Here is a 21971-nt window from a genome sequence, read left to right as displayed (position 1 = left end):
TCCACCAGTATTATTTTCATTAAAAGTAAGTGATCTGCAATGAAAAGTAATGAAAAATCTGCCTTTTTTTAATCTCTTGAGAAGATGGGTCTGGAGAGGAAGGTGCTGTAGACCGCGATGAGTCAGGTTATGCTGACGGTCAATGCAAGTAAAGCAGCTCAGCTCGACACCACTGATTTCAAATGCATTTAATATGTGCCCAAGCCATGAGATAGACAGTGAAAGGTTGTGACAGCAAGAAATTAACGGGGGCAGAAGAGTCTCGTCCTGGACTTGACGTGGGGGACAGCTGTATTTGCAGAAGATGACAGCAATAATTTGCTTGCTTTGTATAGTTCACTCCATAAGTTTGGAACGGGACAACGGTGGAGAAGTAGGACTGTTACCCATGACACTTTCCAAAACACATATATGTAATCCTTCTAAATGGTGGTTGAGTTGTACAACACTCGGATATCTGTGATTCCACTGCAGACCACAGGGATTTCATCCCAGTGGTTGAGAAATGAGGCTGTCATCATGTGTGCGGCCCCTGGTTCGCGCCCCGTTAGTTGTAACCCGTGAACTTGCACCATGTTGGGTTTTATTTAAAAGTAAGTGAGGGGTGAAGGCCTCTTACACCGGTATCTTAAACCATTTATTCTATATGATAGGCTATATCATAGGTTTGATTTATTTTATGTGTGCCAGAGGAATAGATTTTTGGGCCATGGCCCCTTTCCTCTGTCGTGGGGCCAGGTGTCACCCACAGGCTCCACTCTCACCTCAGTGCCAGTCCACTCCCCCGGTGGGACCATGCCCCATTCTTGCTGCCAGCCAAATCTTCCTTCCACCAGCTTTTATGGCCCAAGAGAGTGGAAAAGTTCCTAAAATCAAGGAGCCCAAAAGTCTCACCGAGAGCTGAAGTCCTGACGGTAAATGTCAAACATCTTCTCACACATTGAGCTGTTTTCTCGGGTGCATGGATGACCAAAGTGGATGGGGCTTTGCACGGGATGAAATTTCCTTGTCGTCTCTAAATACTCCCAAACACCCAGTTAGGACAACTGTACGGTATTTCCAGGCAAGCAGACCTTTCCAGCATATAAGCTATTTTACCGGAGAGTGCACCAGATACACCTTCAAACCCCATACTCTTTAGGAGGTACCTAGGCACAAGGTGCCCCTGAACTGAAGATCATGGGAAAGCCCTGTCAGGTTTATAAGGAAGAGTCCTGTTTTTCACTGTTCCCTTCCTCATTACACGGCCAATACTGACTTTTCAAGAGAGATCTATTTATTTCTAGTTAGATTTGTACTTTGACATCAATGCGTTTCAGAAAGCAGAAGTGTCGTTACTTTGGCTTTGGTTTCTTGATACAGAAATACTGTAATTTATGTGGTAGAAGTACATATAAGAGGTATATCCCACAATAGAGGCCTCGGTGAAAAGTCTTGTTACTGAAAAACCACTGTGTTGCTTGTAAGGACACTGTGGTTTGGAGGATTGTTACTGCTTTTTATTTGCATTCGAGATGTGCTAGTATAACCTGTCCCTTTTCTCAGAATAGCTTTTATATTTACATACTATGTTCAACTCTTTCTTCTTTTTTAGTCTTGATATTCTTTCTGTACAACATTTAAAGCTAACGCTCCAAAAAAATTTCACAAACTGTGGTGACGCAAACCAGTATCCATCCCATGGGTCACCTAAACTTACTGAAATAACTAAATAAAAATTCCCCAGTGTTATGTACTGTTTTTCAGTCATGCTCTCTGTGTTTGTCCTTGCAGTTTTGTCTGCACAATGATTTATGTCTGCTGGAGACAGGAGCTATGTGCTGAGGCAGCACTCTGAGAGGATGCTGTGAGCTGGTTTGGGCAGCCAGGACTCGGCACATCACCCCGCTCCAGAGCCCATTCGTACTCTCACTTGCCGTGTTTCCAGCACCTCTGAGTTTTGGATTACTGGTTTTTAAAGCTTGTATAGGCAGTGTTTTCAGATGGTTAATCCCAGTAAACATTGTTTTCGGACTGAGGTTTTTTTTAGAGTTAGTAATAAATTACTACTCCCTTAGGGTCCTCGCTTCAGTGGAAATCTTACTAAATAAGAAAAAAGCTGTAAAATCTGATCTAACACTGTAACTGTGAGAGGGAAAAGTAGTATCTTTAGAACGATGTATGGGAAAAAGATACTATATCCTGTTCTTAAGAAGTGCTTGGCTGGGGTATTTTTAAGTCTGCTGGTAATCAAACAGCATGAGCATCTCCATTTGCACTTACAGTGTACTTTCAGTCAATCTGTGTTCTTTTCCAGGTGGTGCTTGGCAGTTTGCATTTAATGTGAAATTCTATCCTCCAGACCCTGCCCAGCTATCTGAAGATATTACCAGGTGTTTAAAACATTAAATACCTTTCTAGAAGGGGCTTAAAAGCTGTTCGTAGTAGCACTTACACTCTAATTATCCAAGAAAAGGAATGTTTTGTATTCCCATTGGCTTCCTTTCTCATATGAACTTATGGAAAATACGCAATGCTTTGGCAGAAAAGACACTGTGAACAGTGTCTACCCTCTGAGCTAAGACGACTTTTGTATAATTTAACCCTAAACCCCAGCTTTTCCAAGATACATATTCCTGAGAGTTGATTTTAATTTTCACAAAGATGCCCGATGCCCATTTTTGCCAGTGGTAACAAGTTGTTATTGTAAGTAAAATCATAACTATGAAAGAAAAGAAGTGGGATGAGAATAAGCATGCATGTAAATTTGGTATGTCATTTGACAAGGTAAACAATTAATGTGCACGGTATAGGGAAGACGGTGGTAATGAATGACTGCTCCCTGCTATCCAAGTCACTTAGCTCTGCAATCTGCACCTCTGCGCTCTGATTTTGTATTAGATTGCAACCATAACTGCAAAAAAACCCTTACCTGTTTCCTCCTTGGTATAAGGCAGGAAAACTTCTGAGCCGTGACGAGTTTTGTGCCATCAGCAAACCATTCCCTAGCCTGTTACAACATTTTGCAACCTATGGATCTTTTTAACCTTTGTTGCTTTGTGGACTGCTTGTTGCTTTTAAGGTAGCGTGAAGCCTTTGGCTTAAATCAGAGGTCCCCTGTGCTAGGCGTTGCGCAGAAAGAGAGCATGCCAAGAGTTCACCCTTCAACAGAGGTCTTCCAAAAGAAAGAATTGCTTTTTGACACTTGTTGCCCTCAAATCTCCCCTGGGAACTCCGTGCCTTCACCACCAAGCCAACGCTCTTCACTTTTTTCTGTTTTCTTCTGTCTGGTGATCCCTTGCACTGTTTATCACCATGGTTTTAACAGCATTTACTGTTTAAATGTATTTTTGAGAAAGCTCAACAGTTTGCTAAAGGAACAACTTATGTTTTTTGAAAGGCTTGGAGTTCAGCTACCCTTTAATGAACAGTATTTGGTGTTTTCAATTATTTTTTCTCCTTCAAGAAAAGAATTATCAGGTAGCTATATATATTAGTGATTTATAGAAACCTGGTATGTTCAATGAGTAACTCTCCATCTAGGTCACTAAACAAAGTAATAACCTATTTTATTAAGAGGTCTCCATGCTGCTTTATAAAGATAAATTAGGCATTGCTACTCATAAGTTAGGCGAGGTTGTTTTTTTTTTTTCAAAATTATTATTATCCTTGTTAATGCCCGAAAAACTTTGGGCTTGGGAGTTATCTGCAAATCAGTAGAGGAACCGAGGCCTCGTGCCGGTGCTTGGGCGGTGCTCCTTTGGGGGCAGTGGTGGAGGAGCGCTTTCTGAGCCATCTTGGTGCTCCATTGCAGGTACTACCTCTGCTTGCAGCTGAGAGATGACATCGTGTCGGGTCGGCTGCCCTGCTCATTCGTCACCCTGGCCCTGCTGGGCTCCTACACTGTGCAGTCGGAGCTCGGTGACTACGACCCCGACGAGTACGGCAGCGACTATGTCAGCGAATTTCGCTTCGCGCCGAATCACACTAAAGAGCTGGAGGATAAAGTGATCGAGCTGCACAAGAGCCACAGGTGAGCGGAGGGCATCAGTGTGGGCTGTAGCCTGCCTTCAGGTACCGTCCTGGTGCGTCAGGAGATGTTAAAACCTGCTGCAGTATACGTAATAAGAATATTTTTCAGACAAGACTCCTCTCCGTGTCTGTGGTTAGAGAAGAGCTTTGCAGCATGAAAGGTAACAGGATCTGCACCAGAGCTTTGGCTCTGGTAGGTATCCAGCCATTTAAGGGGTGTACGGCTGTAGTTCTGACAGGCTGAAAGGGTTTTCCAGGTGCTGGATTTTATTTCGGACTCTTGCTTCCTTAACATTGATGCTAGAATTGGTTGCTTTTCCTCAGGGGAATGACACCTGCAGAGGCTGAGATGCATTTCCTGGAGAATGCCAAAAAATTGTCAATGTACGGAGTAGATCTCCATCATGCCAAGGTATAGACTATAGTTCTTTCTCCGGTCATCTTTCTCCTGTGGCATAGTATTTGAATCTGCATGGACTCCCTGATTTATTCTTTCCTGTTGTTTTGAGATGGGCATTTTGTGGGATACATCATGTGTCAACATGAGGAAAGGTGTCTCATGGGATAAGCATAAATATATCTTGTAACTGTAACATAACCTAGCCTATAGATTCAAAGATGTTGCACATCAACCTTTCATGTTGATTAAACAACCAAATCCTTTGGGAAAATATTAAATGGACAGAGTAATGAGGAAGGATATTAGAAGCTGTCCAGAGAGTGATCAATTGTCATTTCATTCAGCTACATTTTCCAATTTAATAAGGCCAACTGTGGTATCTTAACTAGATAAGCAGATCATTTCTAACACTGCAGAGAACTTTCAAGCAATTATTTAGCCATGTTGGAAACCTAATCAGATTGATAGTAATGAGGAGACAGCAGCTTGTCTCTCTTCTGAAGTGTGGTTGTTGCAGTTGACTTGGAAGGGCAGTAATTCTGCTGGAAACATTCTCCCATGATGAAGTAGTTTCTCTAATCATCGGCAGGTTAAGTTATGAATAAAACATGGTCATTCTTATTGTGGCTTGGGAGAGCCACCTACCAGCCTTGTGTTGGTTATCTGGTTTTTTGTGTGTTTTTTTTTCAAAAGAAATAATTACTGTTTTTTGCTTCACTCTTCAAAGTAAGGCTAATGGATTTTAACATCTCTGAGGTTAGCAAGCATCCTTGGCAAATGAGTGCTGAACAAAGAATCCTGAGCTGTGGAGAGCACTGCATTTTCTGTAAAGGTCAAATTACTGGAAGCTTGTTTTTATGCTGCAGCAGATCCTTTCAAGAACCAAGATGAATTTACAGCTCGGATCTTGAAAGGGCCTGCAACCATGTCCCTGGGGCATTTTGTAAGAGCTGTGCATGTGTGTTACAGAATTCAAGGCAATCTTTTGTGTTCTGTTAATTGCCTTCACTGAAAATGAAAAATCTGGGTATGGCTCAACGGGCAGCACTCTACCAGGAGGCGTGCCGCTGCTTTCCCTGTGTCCTGCAGATAGGCACAAAATCTTGAGGCACACTTGGAGCAGAGATAGAAACAGATTGGCAAATGTCACTCAATAGCTTTTTTTCACCATCCTTTGTCCAACACAAAGAAATCTGCAAAGTGAGTTCCCGTTCTAAATATGTTACAGGCTTCATTACTGAAAATTTAACATAGCTTGGCACTAAGGCCTAAGCATTTTTTCAGAATATTGGAGAAATGCTGTGAAATTTAAAATGGGGTATCCTGAGATAACCTTCCCCCCTCCCCCCAAAAGTATCATTAGCCAATTTTACTCTTCTGTTTTTCATATGGAAAGACTCAGAACGAGAGAAGTTGGTAGACAAGCCGATCCCTCTCTAAAGTGATGTTCTTAATTTAAAAAGCTGCATTGCTAACCAAATTGAGTCTGTCTGTGGGTTAAGAAACCCAACAGTAATCTTGGAAACTGAGCTGAAAGTGGGAAAAGTAGGCTCTGCATGAGAAGTAACGTTTCGTTTTAATTAGGTCTGCCAGTGAGATCTGATGGTACCAGGCTAGGGAACAAGTATCTCTGTGGATGTCTTTTTGAAGTCACACTGTGGCAGATGTCTCTATGTAAATGTCAATTCATTAAGGCTGTCCCAGTATCTTAGGTATTCAACAGATGCTGGACTCACCAGCTGCCGTTAAAACTAGTTCTCAATTATCCAACGCAAGGCTACGATAAACAATGTGTTCAAATAGACAGATTTGTCCTCTGGGCTGTCACTGCTCTGATAAAACTTCCCATTCGTATGCAGAGCTGCAGGGATGTGCAGCTCAGCATCTCGTGCCTCGGCCGTTACGGCTAACAGTTTTCTGTTCTCTGCAACTGCATTGCTCCTGAAAAAAGCCAAATTCTCCTCTTACTCGGGTTTCATTTTACACGAGTAGTATCCCATTGAAAAGCGGTCTCTGACACCGACAAGTAAAAGAAGCCGTGAATGGACTTAGGTCTTCTGCAAAGGTTGGGATGAGGGAAGCAGGCATTTCTCAACAACTTTTCGAGAAAGTATGTCAAAAGAAGGAGCCCTTTGCACCTGCAGCTGTGTGTCGTATGTGAGCACGCATGCATTTCAGGCATTCGCCAGGCAGTGGGATTACTGGCACTTTCTTTTTTAAAACGTATTTCCTGTATTTAGGCGTTACTCTTTGGAGTAACTGAAATTAGGAGTTTCAGTTTAGGAAAGCTTAGGAAACTGAAATTGAAGTCCGCTGAAAAAAATTAACTTTGTCTCTTCTGTAGTATCTCACAATGATATGTGAGATTAACCGTGCAAGAGCTTTATTTAGAAAAAAATCTACCTTTAAGGAGTGATACCATCATTGCTTGGAACATACATCCTTTATTGGTGTGTTTTCTAACACTGGAGTGACTTTGTGGCACTGTGTGTTGTGTCTCTGATTCTAAAACAATTTTTTTGTATTTCAAGCTGTGCCATAGCCTTTTCATCGTGACTGACCGTGCGTGCCTTTGTGTTCATCTTAAAATGTAATCAGATTTTCACTGTGTGCCTAAGAGATGGCTTGTCGGGAAAACCAGAGGAAAATGATGAATTCATTTCATGATTATCATAGGGTGACATCTTCATAGCTTCTGTTGTCAGACTTCTGTAACTTTAAGTTATTTTAAAATAATTACTAAAGAACTCTGTGCTTTAAGGTGGATCCTTCTTTTCTCCGGCAGTATTAGTACTTAGGTAAATGAAAAAAACAGAATTACACAGGCTAGTGGTGATAGCAAACAGTGAAGATTGGTTTTAGACTGCTTGAAGTCTTCTAAAGGAAAGAGAAATGTGTACTTCTTACTTAAAAAACACATGATTTTGGGTATATTCTGATAAGATTGTGGCCAAATCTTTTATAGTGCTAATGTGTCTGACCTACAGCTTCCCTGTCAAAAATGGGTTATAGCACAGGCACAGTTGCACACTTGGAAAAGAATCTTTCTGGTCCAAATGCCCAACTTTCTGCCCGCTGGTCATTTCAAAGTGAAAATGCTGAGCATAGGCACAACAGCATTAAAGAAAGTAGCAAACCAACTAAAGCCAAGATGAGAAAACTACAGAAGAAAAATCTATCTAAGGATTCACAGGGCTTAGTCATGGAGATGAGTGCTGCCGGGAGAAGTAAATTTGTATGCTGTCCTATTTACTTTCAATCTGATATTTATGCTAATAACACTTTTTTTTTATTATGCTAATAAAATTTTCCTATATGGTTGATGTAATTCTTTTAATAATGTCTAAGATTTCCCACCGCCTTTTGGAGTCTTTCTAAACTACAAGGAAACTCGAAATACTCAGTTTCTCTCACCCTGCCCGACCTTACTATTACTTGCATGAATGCAGTCAGTGAGTAGGGTAGCTCTCAGAAATCAGGTCACTACAGCTGGTGCATTAAAAAGACGTAGCTCAGATAGAAACACAGTATACAAGAATCTGTAGTGCTGTGGGATGTAAGGGGAGAAATATTCAACAAAGTGCGTTGCTCACTTTTCCAGGATTCTGAAGGAGTGGAAATCATGTTAGGAGTTTGTGCAAGTGGTCTCTTAATATATCGAGACAGACTCAGAATAAATAGATTTGCCTGGCCAAAGGTTCTGAAAATTTCTTACAAGAGGAACAACTTCTACATCAAAATCCGACCAGGGGAGGTAAGGGCATCCTGACACTCTTCAGTGAATGAACCTTTTCAAAAAACGTGTGTTCTCATGGGTTTGTTGATTTGTCATGTCTTACAAGCCTCTAACATTCCTCTCCATTTATTTTTTTTTAATTTGTGCTGATTTTCTTAGGAAAGATTAGGTAAATACTTTATTTAAAATATAGGTAAAATCTTCTTTGGTCTTTTTCTGTTTACATCCGTGAACTAACGTAAAGAATAAATATGGCCATCTGCATGTAAAAAGCTCATCCATATTATGAATACTTTGGGAATTTAAGTAACATATTGCTTATTCATGGAGTGCTCGTCATCCACCGTCATGTGGTATATTAAATTAGTGTCTATTCATCTTACCCACTAAGAGATGTAGACAGGCCATACCAAATTTTATAAGTGTATCAGACTAGTAAATTTGGAGTCTGAGTAGAAATCTGGAGACTGATAAAAATGGTGTCAGGCATCCATCATTCAGCATTTTTGGTAGCTCCACACATCAGCCCTCCCAGGCCCGCGGGAGCTCAGGTTCCGACTCTGGAGAAGGTGATGTGAAATCTCGTACAGTGAGTGCCCTCTCGTGGCTCAGCCAGATGCATAGCAAATACCTACCTCATGGATTGAGTGCACCAACCCAGGAATAAGATGGTAAATCTTAGCAAAAATCCCAGGAGGAGTTCAGGATCATCAGAGGCAAAGGAGTGTCTCCATTTTAAGTGCTGGTACGTCTGTGATAGATGAAAAACCCATATCCATTTTTAGAGGGTGGAGCTGTGTGGCAGGACAGAAACCACCTGGGTGAGGACTGGCATTTCTCCCTTAGCGCAGTATGGCAGTTGGGCGTCCTGAGCCAACGTCTCCAGTACTGGCTTCATAAGTGAGCTGGGAAATCTGCTGGGGACCCCCACCCTGAGCCTTTTCTGAGTCCTAAACCAAAATCCACAAACCTACATCTTCTGCCTTTCCGCAGACAGTTTTAGTAACCAACTTCCCAGTCTTGAGTTTGGTTTAAAAAAAAAACACTAATAGCCACTGATGTTCCCAATGCCTGCACTCAAGGTCTCCATCACTGAAGTCCTACTGAGCTCTGTTGGGCTTGGTATGTAGTGTCCTGTGACCAGGTCATAGATCCTTATGCAAAATAATCAATGCAGTCTCTTTCCAAATCACATTTGATGATAATGTGATTCACCATCCCATGGGTCGCTTATATCATCTTTATTGTTTTGCTGTTTCCTGCCTTGTTTCTCTCTGTCAGCTCCCCGTAGGAATCCAGGCTTCCTTACAAGTGCCCTTCTGCCTACTTTTCCCCAATCACAGCACCACTATTTCACCTACTCGGCTATCTGCATGTAGCCATCAACATGTTACAGCGGTTGTAGCTGGCACAGCTTTTGCATCGGGAATATAAAAATCTGCAGCACAACCTAGAAAGGTCTCTTAGTATCCAACCCTTTTCAATTACCTGTCTTTTCCTTATCCTCCGCAGCAGATAAATTAGCTAAAAACACTGTGATTTACTACGTGTAGTTCTTTCAGTGTAAATCTCCTTAATCTAAGGCTCTGTGAGACCAGATCTATTGCTCCCCTCCAGGCTATTATCAGGCTTCCCGCTGTTGTTTAAACTGGTGAAGTTAAAACAACAGGGTTAAAACGCTTAAATGATGTTTTTTCTCAGAAGTCTCCCAAGTCTTAACTGATCTCTTTGTTACTATAGGGCATAAAACATCACTGTCACCATCAAAAACCTCTTGCTCATTATCTGGGCATCCTCCCAAAAACGATCCTCAAAGGTTGCCATTGATTATCACTCACAGCTTCCCTCCCAGACAGTAGTCTGTAGAATATGTATGTATGTGGTTATATATATGAGCATATATGTTCACCCTTGCAATGAGATGATATAGATGGAGGAAATGAAGATGAACCTGTGTACACTGTCTAAAAATATATACACAGCATCAAATACATACTGCTTCTTTTTTCCTACCTAGTTTGAGCAGTTTGAAAGCACTATTGGGTTTAAGTTGCCAAATCATCGTGCTGCAAAGCGCTTATGGAAAGTGTGTGTTGAGCACCATACATTTTTCAGGTATGTGGATTTCTTTTCCTAAAGGTGTGGTATAAAACGCAACACAAAGACCAATTCAGTCAGCAGAGACAAACCCCTTCAAATCAAATTGCCTTTTTGATCACGAGGTATCTCTGAGCAGACAAGGGAAGGTTATTGCTTCTTCAAAATTTGAAATGTTTTACCCAAATTATTCATACTATTTCAGATAGATACTGAATGTTTAAAGTCACCATATGGTCCCAATTAATCGTTTTGCTTTATCTGTGCCATGATATTATCAGCCGCTATAATTAAAGAGACGAAGGACTTTGCTGCACTTCTGCACATACGCTTGTGTAGGGAGAACAACTTATATGGAAAGTTACTGGGGGATGTGGGTAAGAGTTTAAAAAGAAAAAGGAGATTTTCATTTAATTACATATGAAAATACAGACAGTAGGTGGTGGTGTATTTTTTTGGTCACCCGGAATACCCAGTCCATAGCTGTAATTTTTGTATTGCAGAGGAATTCTGCAGCTATGTTTTTGACATCTAAGAAGACCTGAGAAAAGTTTGGGGTAGCGGAATAAATGCTGTAATTAGTTTGTGCTAATTAGTTAGTGTCAGCAGAGAGATACTTAACAATGGAAACCCAAAAGGGTGAGATTTTCAATGGTGTGAAAGGGCGTCCAGAGCTTAAAAACCCCTCTCAAGGTGTTTGGGAGGACTGAAGTATTTCTCTCCTTTCTTAGAACTGTTGGTTCAGGCTGTCTGTACGTTCATATGAAATGCAGTCTTAGCAGCAAAAGATCTAAAAAGAAATTGAGTATGCATTTTTTGGGTGTTTTGTGATTTTTAATGGAAAATCAATGTCTAAAGCATAAACTCCATAGCAGGAGAATAGCTTCTTTAGCAAACTTCCATAGCCAAAATACAGAGGATGGGAAGGCTCTAACCTGAAAGGTATCTGCGTCCCTGTGAATGAATACTGCCCGGCATTCACTGGAAATCTCTTCTGGCCCTGTTCTCAGCATAGCAGCACCATGTTAAATTTGAAGTATAAGAGATATAACTGTATTTCAGCCCAGGTCAGGGTGCTTGACATAAGGAACACCTTATTTTTAGTTTTGGTGATTAGAAAATAATAAATCTGATTTTCAAGCAGGAAGGGACCGAGTGATTCTTGCCCGTCATATGCTGTATGAGGGGCATCCTTTGATTCCCTTTTAGCCACAGACCCGTGAGGCACAGGTTATGATGGAGAGTGATACCCAACAGTCGTCTTCCCTCCTCTGTGGAAATAGTGGGTTAATTTTTGGAGGAGGGGGAGTAATGGTTGCACTGCTTGGTGTGTTTTAGGCTCCTGCTGCCCGAAGCACCTCCAAAGAAGTTCCTCACGCTGGGCTCCAAGTTTCGCTACAGCGGCCGGACGCAGGCCCAGACGAGAAGAGCCAGCGCCCTCATAGACCGTCCTGCACCTTACTTTGAGCGGTCTTCTAGTAAACGTTACACTATGTCTCGCAGCTTAGATGGGGGTAAGGTCCTCTCAGTTGACTTTGTCAAAAGTTATCATCACGGTGATCACTGCTTTAGATTAGGCATAGACCTCTTGTCATCTCATCTCCTTGAGCTTCGGCTGAGTGGAGGCTGTGAGTACCTGCACGTTCACTGCAGGGGTGGTGGAGGATGCAGAGGAATACTTGGCTAAATGTACTGCTGCAGTCTTTACAAAGTGTTTGACTGGAGGAGGTCCTTGGGAGCCCACTTTTCTGGAGCCTCTCTCCTTGGCCTCACACCTGCAAAGCACTTCCCCGCTTTGGGGAAGGACGGGGCGCCTGGACCTGCCAGCCTGGACCTGCCTACCCGAGCAAGTCAGGCTTCAGCGCTTTTTCAGGGTTTGGATGAATAACTGTTTGGGTTTTGGTTTAACTTGGCTTTTTTTCCTATGTAGGTTTTTCATTTAAGGATATGTTACAATTCATAAATGAATTATTTCCCTTGATTGAGTAATAACAGTTGCTTCCGATTACCTCGCGTCCTAGTCGGATGAGCGCTAACAGGCTTTTTCCATACATTACTTTTGAAGGTGTGAGATGGAGAGTAACATACGCAGGTTTATAGTATGTCCTTCCTCCTCCTGTCTTTCTCCGTGGTTCACGGAGGTCACGGTTCTGCTGCTCCCTTAGGTTAAACCAGTGTGTGATTCAGAGTCTCAGCTACCCCATCAGCTGTTACTGTTGTCAGCTATTGAGTAAAAAGAAGTTGTAGTTTATTTTTGAAGAAAAAAAGACTGAGACTAAATTCAGAATTGCTACAGTTTAAAAAAAAAGATGAATTCTCCCCAGAATATCACAAAGTAATTGCGATGAATATAGCTGATAGTGGGGAGGGGGAGAAGCTTTGATTTGAAAGTACTAAAGCCGTCTTTTCTCCCCCTAAAGGTGCTGCATGTCATTAATTATTTTGGAATCTTCTAATTCTGATGTGCTTCTTGCTCGTTACCAAGCAACTGGCTGTGCATGTGTCTCAAAGCAGAAATTACCCTTCTGCGTTATTTTGTTTGTAACATCTAAACAAGATGTCTCCCTCTACTCCCTTTGCTTTCGCCCGGCTCCTAAGCTCATTCCCAAGAAACAAGATATCTGAAATGCTTTTCCCCAGCATTTGTTAGACTCTGCAAGGTTTTTATAATGTTAATTTGCGTAAGTGCAAATGGGGAAAAGAGGTTTTTTAATCAGTGCTTATGATTTCTTCACTACTGTTGTTACTATAATGCAAATGTGGCTGTAACATTCTGCATCACGATTACGCTGTGATCCTGGCCCTGTCATTTATTACACATGCGAGTAACTTTATAAATTCAAATAGTCCTATTGACTTAGAAATTAGTTACACAATAGTCAACGGCAGGGTCTGGGTATTACTATTAATGTTTTGATTACGTTCTATCTGTAAATTTACTATTTATTTCAAAATCATTTATATATATTTAGGTTTGCTGAATTATCGAATATTTACATCCTAAAATATTCTGGTTTGGTCCACTGAATTGAATACCATCACTTCCCAGAGTTTTTTAGGATAATGAACTCACTTACCTGGCAGACTTTAATACTTGATAATACAAAGATCCCATTTTTTGATTCTCAGATGCTATGCCTGTGTTACATCGATATTTGTCATTTCCTGTAATGCAGCACGTTATTTACTGTGCATTTGATCTGCATTGTTATATTCTGACAGATTTCCAGAAAAATCTCTTCCACCCCCATGGCTGATGTCATAGCTGGTTCTTCTTATGTTTCCTGCCTGATAACAGTGGCAACGCATTGATTTTTTTCGGATGTTTTACTACAGTAGCACTTTTAATGGCTTGCTAACATTTAACAACTGTGTAATGCACACATTAGCTACAGTAATGTGTGTATACACATCCATAATATATGTTTATGCATATAAAAGCTACAAGCTTTATTTCAAGTAAACAGTTTATTTAAATGTATGCACATGCTTCTGGTTTCCTGAAACATGACATAGTTGTGTTTTCAGCAATATCTCAAATGTTTTACTAACCCAGCTTTTTAATTTTATGCAGCTTCTCAGCAAAAGCTATTTCAGACTTTCCCTCTTTAAATATTTGCTTTTAGCATCAGTGAATGAAAACCATGAAATGTACATGAAGGATTCTGTGTCTGCTGCAGAGGTTGGTACTGGCCAGTACGCCACAACAAAGGGCATCTCTCAGACCAACTTGATAACCACTGTGACTCCAGAGAAAAAGGCAGAAGAAGAGAAAGGTGATGAAGAGGGCAAAAAGAAAAGGGCGGAGGAAGTCACCCCGGTCTCGGCAATACGCCATGACACCAAGGTAGAGTGTTGAGGTTTTTGTAATACACTGACCTGCCTGGAGAGCGCTCGGAAAAACGCAGAATTGTTAGGCAGGGAGGAGATGCCTAGTTCTGTGAAAGGGAATGAGAATATACACGGTTGTATGTACGTGTATGTACATGTCTTGAATCAATATTTTTATTGTCCTTTCGCATTTCGTATGATGTTATAAAAGTCAGTTCCTGCCTCGGACTGTTTTTTGAAATCCGTTTAATAGTCAGCATAGCGTTTTTTACATAGCATTCAAGAGGTCCTTAGGAAATACCCAAAAGCAGCCTAGCAGTGCACGTTTTGCTCCTTTGGTCTTCAGTAATATTTTGACTTTAGTATGGGCATCTTTTTTTTTTTTTGACAAGGCAACAAAATAGTTCTGTGTTCTTGTATGTAGCTCTGTGCTTTAAACTATTGTATTTTTCTCATTTACTTCTCATACGCTCTGTTTCCTCGCATGTATTTCAATGAGCATTTTTCTCTATTAGCTTTTGGGTATTAATATACTATTATAAGCTTTTTTTCCTGGCTTACAAAAGCATTTGCTTCCCTTGTTTGAAGTTTTGTATTGAAGAAAACTGTTTTTGTTGATGATTCTCTGCTCAGTTGTTGAATTTGATTCATCCCTCACCATCTCCAGTCCCACCACCACCACTTACACGTACACACATGGCTGTGCATTATATCTACCGAGTTATTAAGACGGGGTAAATCAAACAGGGGGACAGAGAAGATACTGAATTTCAGTGACAATGAAGCAAAATAAGGTAGAATCAGAAAAGATCAGGTGTAAAATGTCCTCTGTTTCTTTTACATTGAGGAGAAGAAAACAGAATATGAAATACTGAATCTAGGATACCATTCAAAAAGTGTACTATGATGCGCTTGTTAAACAAGTAAGATTTACCCTCTTCATTTATGAGGAAAAACATTGATGTGTACCTTTACACCAACAAAACTGTCATGCATGCAAATGTAAGAACCTGAACTTCTAGCCTTATCATATAAGGCCAGAACGAGCTACGTAGCTAAAGGATCAAGTCCTCAAAAAGAACTGCAATTAAGGTAGCAAAAATCAGAAACAAATTGAAATACTGAAAATGGCAGATGAGGAAAGATTTTCTTTTGAAAGTGTGGACTGTAATTGTAGCATTAAAAAAGTAATCTCTGTAACTGGGGTCTTCTTGAAACTTCATTGGTTTCTGCATGGAGAAACATTGATGAAAATCAAATATGCAGAAAATATCTAATAGAAACTAATTCTGTTCCAAGTGCTTGTTAATTTAGGTCAATGGAGAGATCAGCTGCATTTCGAAGATCCTATGTTCCTTATGTATGGCTAGAAATAGTCAAAGATATCTTCAGGAAAATATTTTGATGGTACTTGAACATGCACAAATGAATGATTTTTAGCCACCCACCCCCCTCCAAGAGGTGGGTTCTGTTTAAACCACCCACTAATAGAGCTTCAGTTCTGTAAGCCTATAGAGATCTCAGTCCTGCTTCCACTGGACCTGCTAACACTTTCATCATTCATTATAAAGAGAATAGGGTCTCAAGAAACACAGGACAAATTTGAAATCAAATTCCTATTTAATGGTATATAAATTTTATAGGTAGGTTTTCAACTTCTCCACTAAGACATTTTTCCTTTGTTTTATCAATATGTATTTAGGTACCAGAAGTTATTCTAAATATTAACACTGCAAAGATGTCAATAAGTGAATAGCCTGTATTTGCAAAGAATAAATTTACTTTGGCTTTTTTGCCTCTACAATATAAAGAGAAGTTCTGTGTATTTAGATCATATAAAGTCCTTTGAGTCCATCAGCATTAAATTTTGACTTGAGCTTGCTGCATTAAGCCCATAAAGAAGACATTCATAAGCAGTTTGAAGTTAGGCTTGGTTTTGGTTGTTTAATTCAGGAATACAAATTGCCTGACCTGATAGATTGGGTTTTTTAACTGTTCTGATTAGAGAAGAGAGAAAAGCAAAATATTAAGGGGAGGGAAGGAGCTCTTCCTTGTAAATATTGGGTTTAAATCCCATTCCTGCTGTTAATATACCTGGTAGATTAGGCTTAGTAGCTAGCACTGGTGCAACCTGTGTCTAAATCCTGCTCGTTGGCTCAGATTTGGCACCAGCTGTACAGGCAAATGCTGTTTTGGCTTTGACGTCATTCTGCTCTGGGGAGCTGGGAGCGGCAGTGGGAGTGAAATGCCTTTTGTAGCTCCTCGGGGAGATGCGTGGTGGATGGAGCACTTAGGGTTTGGTCATGGAGCCAGCTTTAGCTAAGTGCGCCTAGTTGACTTTGGCCAAAACATCTCCGATCCGTCAGCATTGTGGCAGGTCTGTTGTACTGGGGTATTTTGGTGGCGATGGCTGTTGTTGTCCTTCTAAAGAGCAGTCATGGCTACCCGCAGGGAGCATGTTAGGTGACGGTCACCCCTCCTGCTGAATCACCTCCCTCCTCCTACCAATTTTTTGTCCTTGAATGACCTTAAAGACTGGTTGAATGCCCTACAAGTGGCATATCGAAGCAAATCCTGCTTGTTGGTAGCCAATATTCTTCGCATTGTGGTAAAATTTGTAGCAAAAGCGTTGGGTACATTTTCACCTCTTCGCTAGGGGTAAAGAGACACTTTTTGACTATGAGGAGATGTGGCTGTGTGGGGCACGGACCTCTCTCTGGTCAGCCCCCCTTCCGATCCCCAGCCAGAGAACACGGAGTCTGCCTAGCCAAAACCCTCAGCTCCCTTCTTTCAACGTGCTGCCGAAGCGGTGGGGGGCAGCGGGGCGCATGGCCCCCGGCGCTGCCAGCTCCGGCTGGCGGCGGGCAGAGGTGAGGGCAGGGCTGCGGGGAGGCCCGGCGGAGGCCAGCCTGGGCGGCGATGGGAGCCGTGCTGAGGAGCTGGCTGCTGGGGTAGGTGTCGAGCTAGTACAGTTTTTTCCATCGGTAACAGCTGACGTATGGATTTATGCCCCCCGCCCCCGCAAACCAGAATGCGTTTTATTTGGGTTTAGGACTTCGCATTTTTTTAAAATATTGTAATGGAGGAATTTGGGCACATAGAGTTTTAAAGTCTTCAGGGTTTTAATTATTGCTGCTGAGGTTGCCCAAGGCATAGATGGGAAGCATCTGGCCCCCACTGGGTCTCCTCCTGACTGCAGGAATGCTGCCACAAGCAGCATTGGTATTAGAAATACGTTCCTTCGTTTCTTTGTTGCTCTCTATGTACTTCATGTTTGAAAGCTCCGTATGATCTGAAGCCAGTCTTACAGTAAGTGGAAATTGGCAGCACCTGAAACTCCACATATGGCCGTGAAGGTTTTTATGTAAATCCTGTGCTGCAGATGACTAGACAAATGCTGAATCAAGAAATTGCCTTTTGTAAGCTGTAACCCTGATTCACTAATACCTGTGGTGTGTGGCATGGGAACGTGCACCATTTAACTCAGTGGAAAGCTGTGGTGTTAAAATACTGTTTATAATTTTATATATATATATATATTATTTATCATCACGGAAGAAAATTAACTAATTACAGTTTTCTTTTTGTCCTTTTGCTTTTGCGCCTTGTTTGCTGCTCTTTCTCTGTCACCAGCCATCTTTGCTTGGCACTGACTCCTGCCACCCCTCGCCATCCTCGCAGCCTGGCCCCCATGCATCTTCAGCAAAGCTTCGCAGGAGATGCAAGGAGAGCTCTCGAACAAAGTCCTTAGGTTGCGAGGCGCCCCGAGAGAGCGCTCCAAAGCACGGCGAGTCGGAGCCGGACTCTGACAGAAAGGGGCGAGTTTGCTCCGCCGAGCAAGACGTGGCTTTCGGCTATAAGCAAAAAGCCGGCAAAGGCGGAACGCTGTTTTCCTTCTCCTTGCAACTTCCAGAGTCATTTCCTTCCCTCCTGGATGACGACGGCTACCTGTCGCTCCCTAACCTCTCCGAAACCAACCTCCTGCCTGCCAGCGTGCAGCACTACCTTCCCATCCGCTCCCCCTCCCTGGTGCCTTGCTTCCTCTTCATTTTTTTCTTTCTGCTCTCTGCCTCTTTCTCAGTGCCATACGCCCTCACTCTCTCCTTTCCTCTGGCTATGTGCCTCTGCTACCTGGAGCCCAAGGCGGCCTCCTTGAGTGCCTCACTTGCCAATGACCTGAGTGACAGTTCAGAGGAAGAGGTGTGTACCTCGGCATCGAACACACCCTTTTTCGTGTTCGGTGCTTCAGTCCTAACCAGTGTTAGATTGCTGCAATAGTGGTCCTACTTTCAGAGCCTCATTTCTGTCTGTGCTGATATGTTAGAAGGGGTGGGTTTGGGTTTTGGTTTGGGGGTTGTTTTGGTTTTTTTCTTCTTTTTAATTTTTTTCTCGTGTTGGGAGTGCAGCTTGGGGCCCAGGGTTAGGCACAACACTGTGTGGAAGTGGCTTGGTTTGAACTGTGTCGGCTGATGCAAAGTGAGTTGCACTAAACAAATTGCAACTGATCAACTCTGAAGTATTGTATCTGAACCCACCAAGACCTTTTCTTCCCCCTATCAGTTTATGTTAGGCTTAGAATATTTATCTAAATAGTGGGAATTAAGTACAATTTCCTGCATAGTTATATATGCATGCATATATATGTGTATGTATATACATAGTATTTATATAAATAGCTAGCCAATAATAATAGGCACCTTCACCAACTTCAGGGTGTTCGAAATTCAGGTGGACTCAGCTTTTTGCAAGAGGCCATCAACGGTAGCCCGAGCCCAGAAAAGGCTTTCTGGTCCAGCGAAACCTGGGTCTGGATTTTCAGCCTTGATCCCATCTCTGCTGCTGATTAAATTGTTTCCCCATGCTTAAATCCAATGTATCAGTGAGAGGTCAGATTGGGAGAGCTGTTCTGCAGCTGTTTGGGGACCATGCCATGTGGACTGTCTTGCCGTTTGCAGTGTTATATTAGCACTGCCAAAACTGATGCCTCAAGCCACCAGGGTTATCGCAGGCAGATAAACCAACTGCAGGAGGAGTCCGCAGTGGTTCTGGGAACTGTGGATATGATAATATATCCAGAAGAAGGAAAGGAATCTGCTTGTTTAAGTAACACAGTAACTGGCATCTCAGTTTTTGCTGGTGCCTAGTTATTTGTTGACAGAATAAAATTAGTTCATTTTGTCTTTATTTTTCCTTTTTCTCCTTCATCTTCAAATGCGAGAATACGTTTTTGCTTTGTATGTAAAAAAGGCCCAGATCGGATAATCACAGACGAGCTGGCCATTTGTAAAAAGCCGTCTTGGCCACTTGTTGATGCCGTTGCAGTAGTTGTCTTCAGTAAACCAGCTTGCGCATCTAAACACTTGCGTAATCTGGCGCTGTTGGTTTTGTAAGACTTGGTGCAGGATTTCATTTCCTTTTTATGGAAAACCAAAAGTAGCAGCAATTTATCTTGTGAAAACATTGTCTTTAGATGCTTTTGGCTCTGTGATGCCTAACAACTAAATAATAATGTGCAATTTCTGATAAAAGGCATCCAAAATGTTGCTGTCTCAGTTTGTGTCCTCATTTTGAGATAGCATTTAGGTCTCAATTTGCATTAGCTCTGCACTTGGATTAATCTAATAGCAATAACAGCATTAATACAGTGCCAGCTCCAGAGGCAATAACGAGGCAGTGTTTTTGTAATACATTGGTCTGTTCCTCTTTCAGAAATGAGCACTTCTTTTTGTTAGTAAAGTTAGGAAGTATTGAGCATAAAAACGTGCAAAATAGACTTTTTAGTGTCAGTCTTTTATGAGGGTGATTACTCTGGCAGTGCTTCCTGGCAGATAACACAGACTTGTGCCTAATCCAAGGGGTATTTCTCGTTCAAAATATTGCATGAAAGTGAATATGTTTTAAACTCGGGCATGTCTGCATTACATTGGCAAAACAAATCACAGCAATTACGATCGCAAGTTAGAGGAGGTGCAGCTGCAGCATCTCAGGAGATAGCTGCCTTCCCTTCCGGCTCAATCCCTCGCCCGCCCATGAGCCCCACCAGCAGCAGCACTACAGCCCGTCTCGGAGTCGAGCCCGACCTTTCTTACTCTCCACTCCGGAGGAAACCTGCCTCGCTGAGCCTTAATTCGCCATTCCCTGCTCTGCAATAACCCCAGATCTTGATTTCAAGTAACCCAGTAATGCCGACTTTGACTCCATGGCTGTTGATTGGCTTATTAGCAGGCATGTATGTTGCAATAAAGCGAATTTTATGCCTTATTTAGGATTTCATTGCTGTTACAGTAACAGAAATAGAAACCTTTTTTTTCCCCCCAGTTCACAAAAGATTGCACACAGTGATGCAGAAGGCTGCAACCAGTACCTAAACCAACCTCCTACCTGGCTGAGCTCCGTTCTCCCTTGAACAGTGCATCTGGAGGCAGTCCGTGCAGTCAGAGACGGAATCTCACCCCTTAGATTTCATTAGCTTCTGTGTTCGTACCTTAGCAGCTAATATTTGTATTGACTAAATGCCTAGATTCGTTAATTCCTTCTTTTTTTTTTTAATAGGAATGACAATGCATAGATTTTTTTTTTTTAATATTGCCATACCTTTACAATTGCTTATAATTTTATAAAGATGTGAGATCCTTCACTAATAAAGAAACAATTTTCTAACACTTTAGTGAAAGCAATTTGGCCAGCTAGGTAAACTATTTTGGTATTACAGTTTCATTTAAAAATTGTCATGGTTGGAAAGCAGTCTGTCTAGTGAGTGGTTATTGCTTGAAAAATTGCATATAACTTTCATTCATGCACTTACCGAATAGTCCAAAATGCCCGCTTATTCTTCTGCCTGTCATACAAGCAATACAAATTATTCAAAGGAAGGAGTGATAGAGAACAAAGCAATGAAAAAATATCCAAAAAGCAGTTTTATGAAACATTGGAGTTGTCAGAAAATGACAGAGGATAGGAAATTCAAAGTTAAGACTGATACTGCATCCACCAGTAGGTTGCTTTTTTCTCTTGTTTCATACTGGGGTGATTTGAGGATGAGCTGTATTGTCCTAGCTTTAAATTACCTGCTCGGGTTACTTTAGATTATCTAAGGACCACAGAAGATCACTAATCATAACCAGAGCTTTCACAGTTAAAACAACTTGGATGTGCCAATCTGGAGCAGTAGGGAGCACTTTCTTTACTTACCAGTTTTCCATAAGCTTGCATAATATCAAAAATAGTCATTTGAACTCTCTTCTCAGACTGTAGTAACCTACGCTCGACTCTCTATTTATTAAATCTCGACACTTGGGTTCACCACTAAAATATTCTTCATGGTGTTGAGCAAAGCAGGGATAGATCAGTCTGTGCAATGCTGTGCTTTGTTTCATTTTTATCACTTGTACCTAGTAAGTGTTTTCAGGGGGGGAGTTACTTTTATTTTTCTCCTGCTTTCATCCATATTCTTAAGTGGAATGAGAAGTATTTTTGATTCTTTTAATGGCAGTTTTCTTTCCTTTTACTGTCGTTAACAATATCAGCTGCTCTTTATTGGAACCGAGTGGGATCCGAGCCTTACCATTACTCCACAGACAGACAGTAGATGGGCTGGGGGTATGGTTATTTGAACTCCTTGGTAATGCAGACAGCCTCATGGTGTATAAATGTGGAGACAAGAAGAACTTCTGTACAAATGAGGGGCTGAAAGTCAGGTGACTGTTAAAGTAGCCTTTTTTTTTTTTTTTAATTATCTTTTCCCCCTCCAGATAAAAAGTCAAATACCACATTAATCTATATTGGCTAGAACAAAAATTTGATGAATAATTTTCTTATAAAAAACATTATGGGAGGAAAAGTTTGTTTAGAAAATATTAGCTTTTCCCCCCCTCCCCCAATTTTTTTTAAAGCCAC

At 41.5% G+C, this 21971-nt stretch overlaps 1 protein-coding gene across 5 annotated transcripts in view; it reads left to right on the top strand.

The window, feature by feature from the left end:
• The window catches only part of EPB41L3 (erythrocyte membrane protein band 4.1 like 3), a 142600-nt gene that overhangs the window by 105067 nt on the left and 15562 nt on the right, over positions 1-21971 (top strand). For 4 of the 5 annotated variants that reach the window (XM_075142057.1, XM_075142058.1, XM_075142055.1 and 1 more), the window contains exons 6-12: positions 2297-2372; positions 3794-4012; positions 4336-4423; positions 8013-8165; positions 10165-10262; positions 11583-11758; positions 13925-14091. In XM_075142057.1, the coding sequence (XP_074998158.1) occupies positions 2297-2372; positions 3794-4012; positions 4336-4423; positions 8013-8165; positions 10165-10262; positions 11583-11758; positions 13925-14091 (977 nt within the window). Of the gene's footprint in view, positions 1-2296; positions 2373-3793; positions 4013-4335; positions 4424-8012; positions 8166-10164; positions 10263-11582; positions 11759-13870; positions 14092-17708; positions 18276-21971 lie in introns of all 5 variants that reach the window. The other variant, XM_075142054.1, reaches the window with a different exon arrangement.

The sequence above is a fragment of the Calonectris borealis genome, chromosome 2 (genome assembly GCF_964195595.1).
Source record: "Calonectris borealis chromosome 2, bCalBor7.hap1.2, whole genome shotgun sequence".
In the NCBI taxonomy this organism is placed as follows: domain Eukaryota; kingdom Metazoa; phylum Chordata; class Aves; order Procellariiformes; family Procellariidae; genus Calonectris; species Calonectris borealis.
Note: the sequence above shows the minus strand (reverse complement) of the source record. Positions and strands in the feature narration are given on the sequence as shown.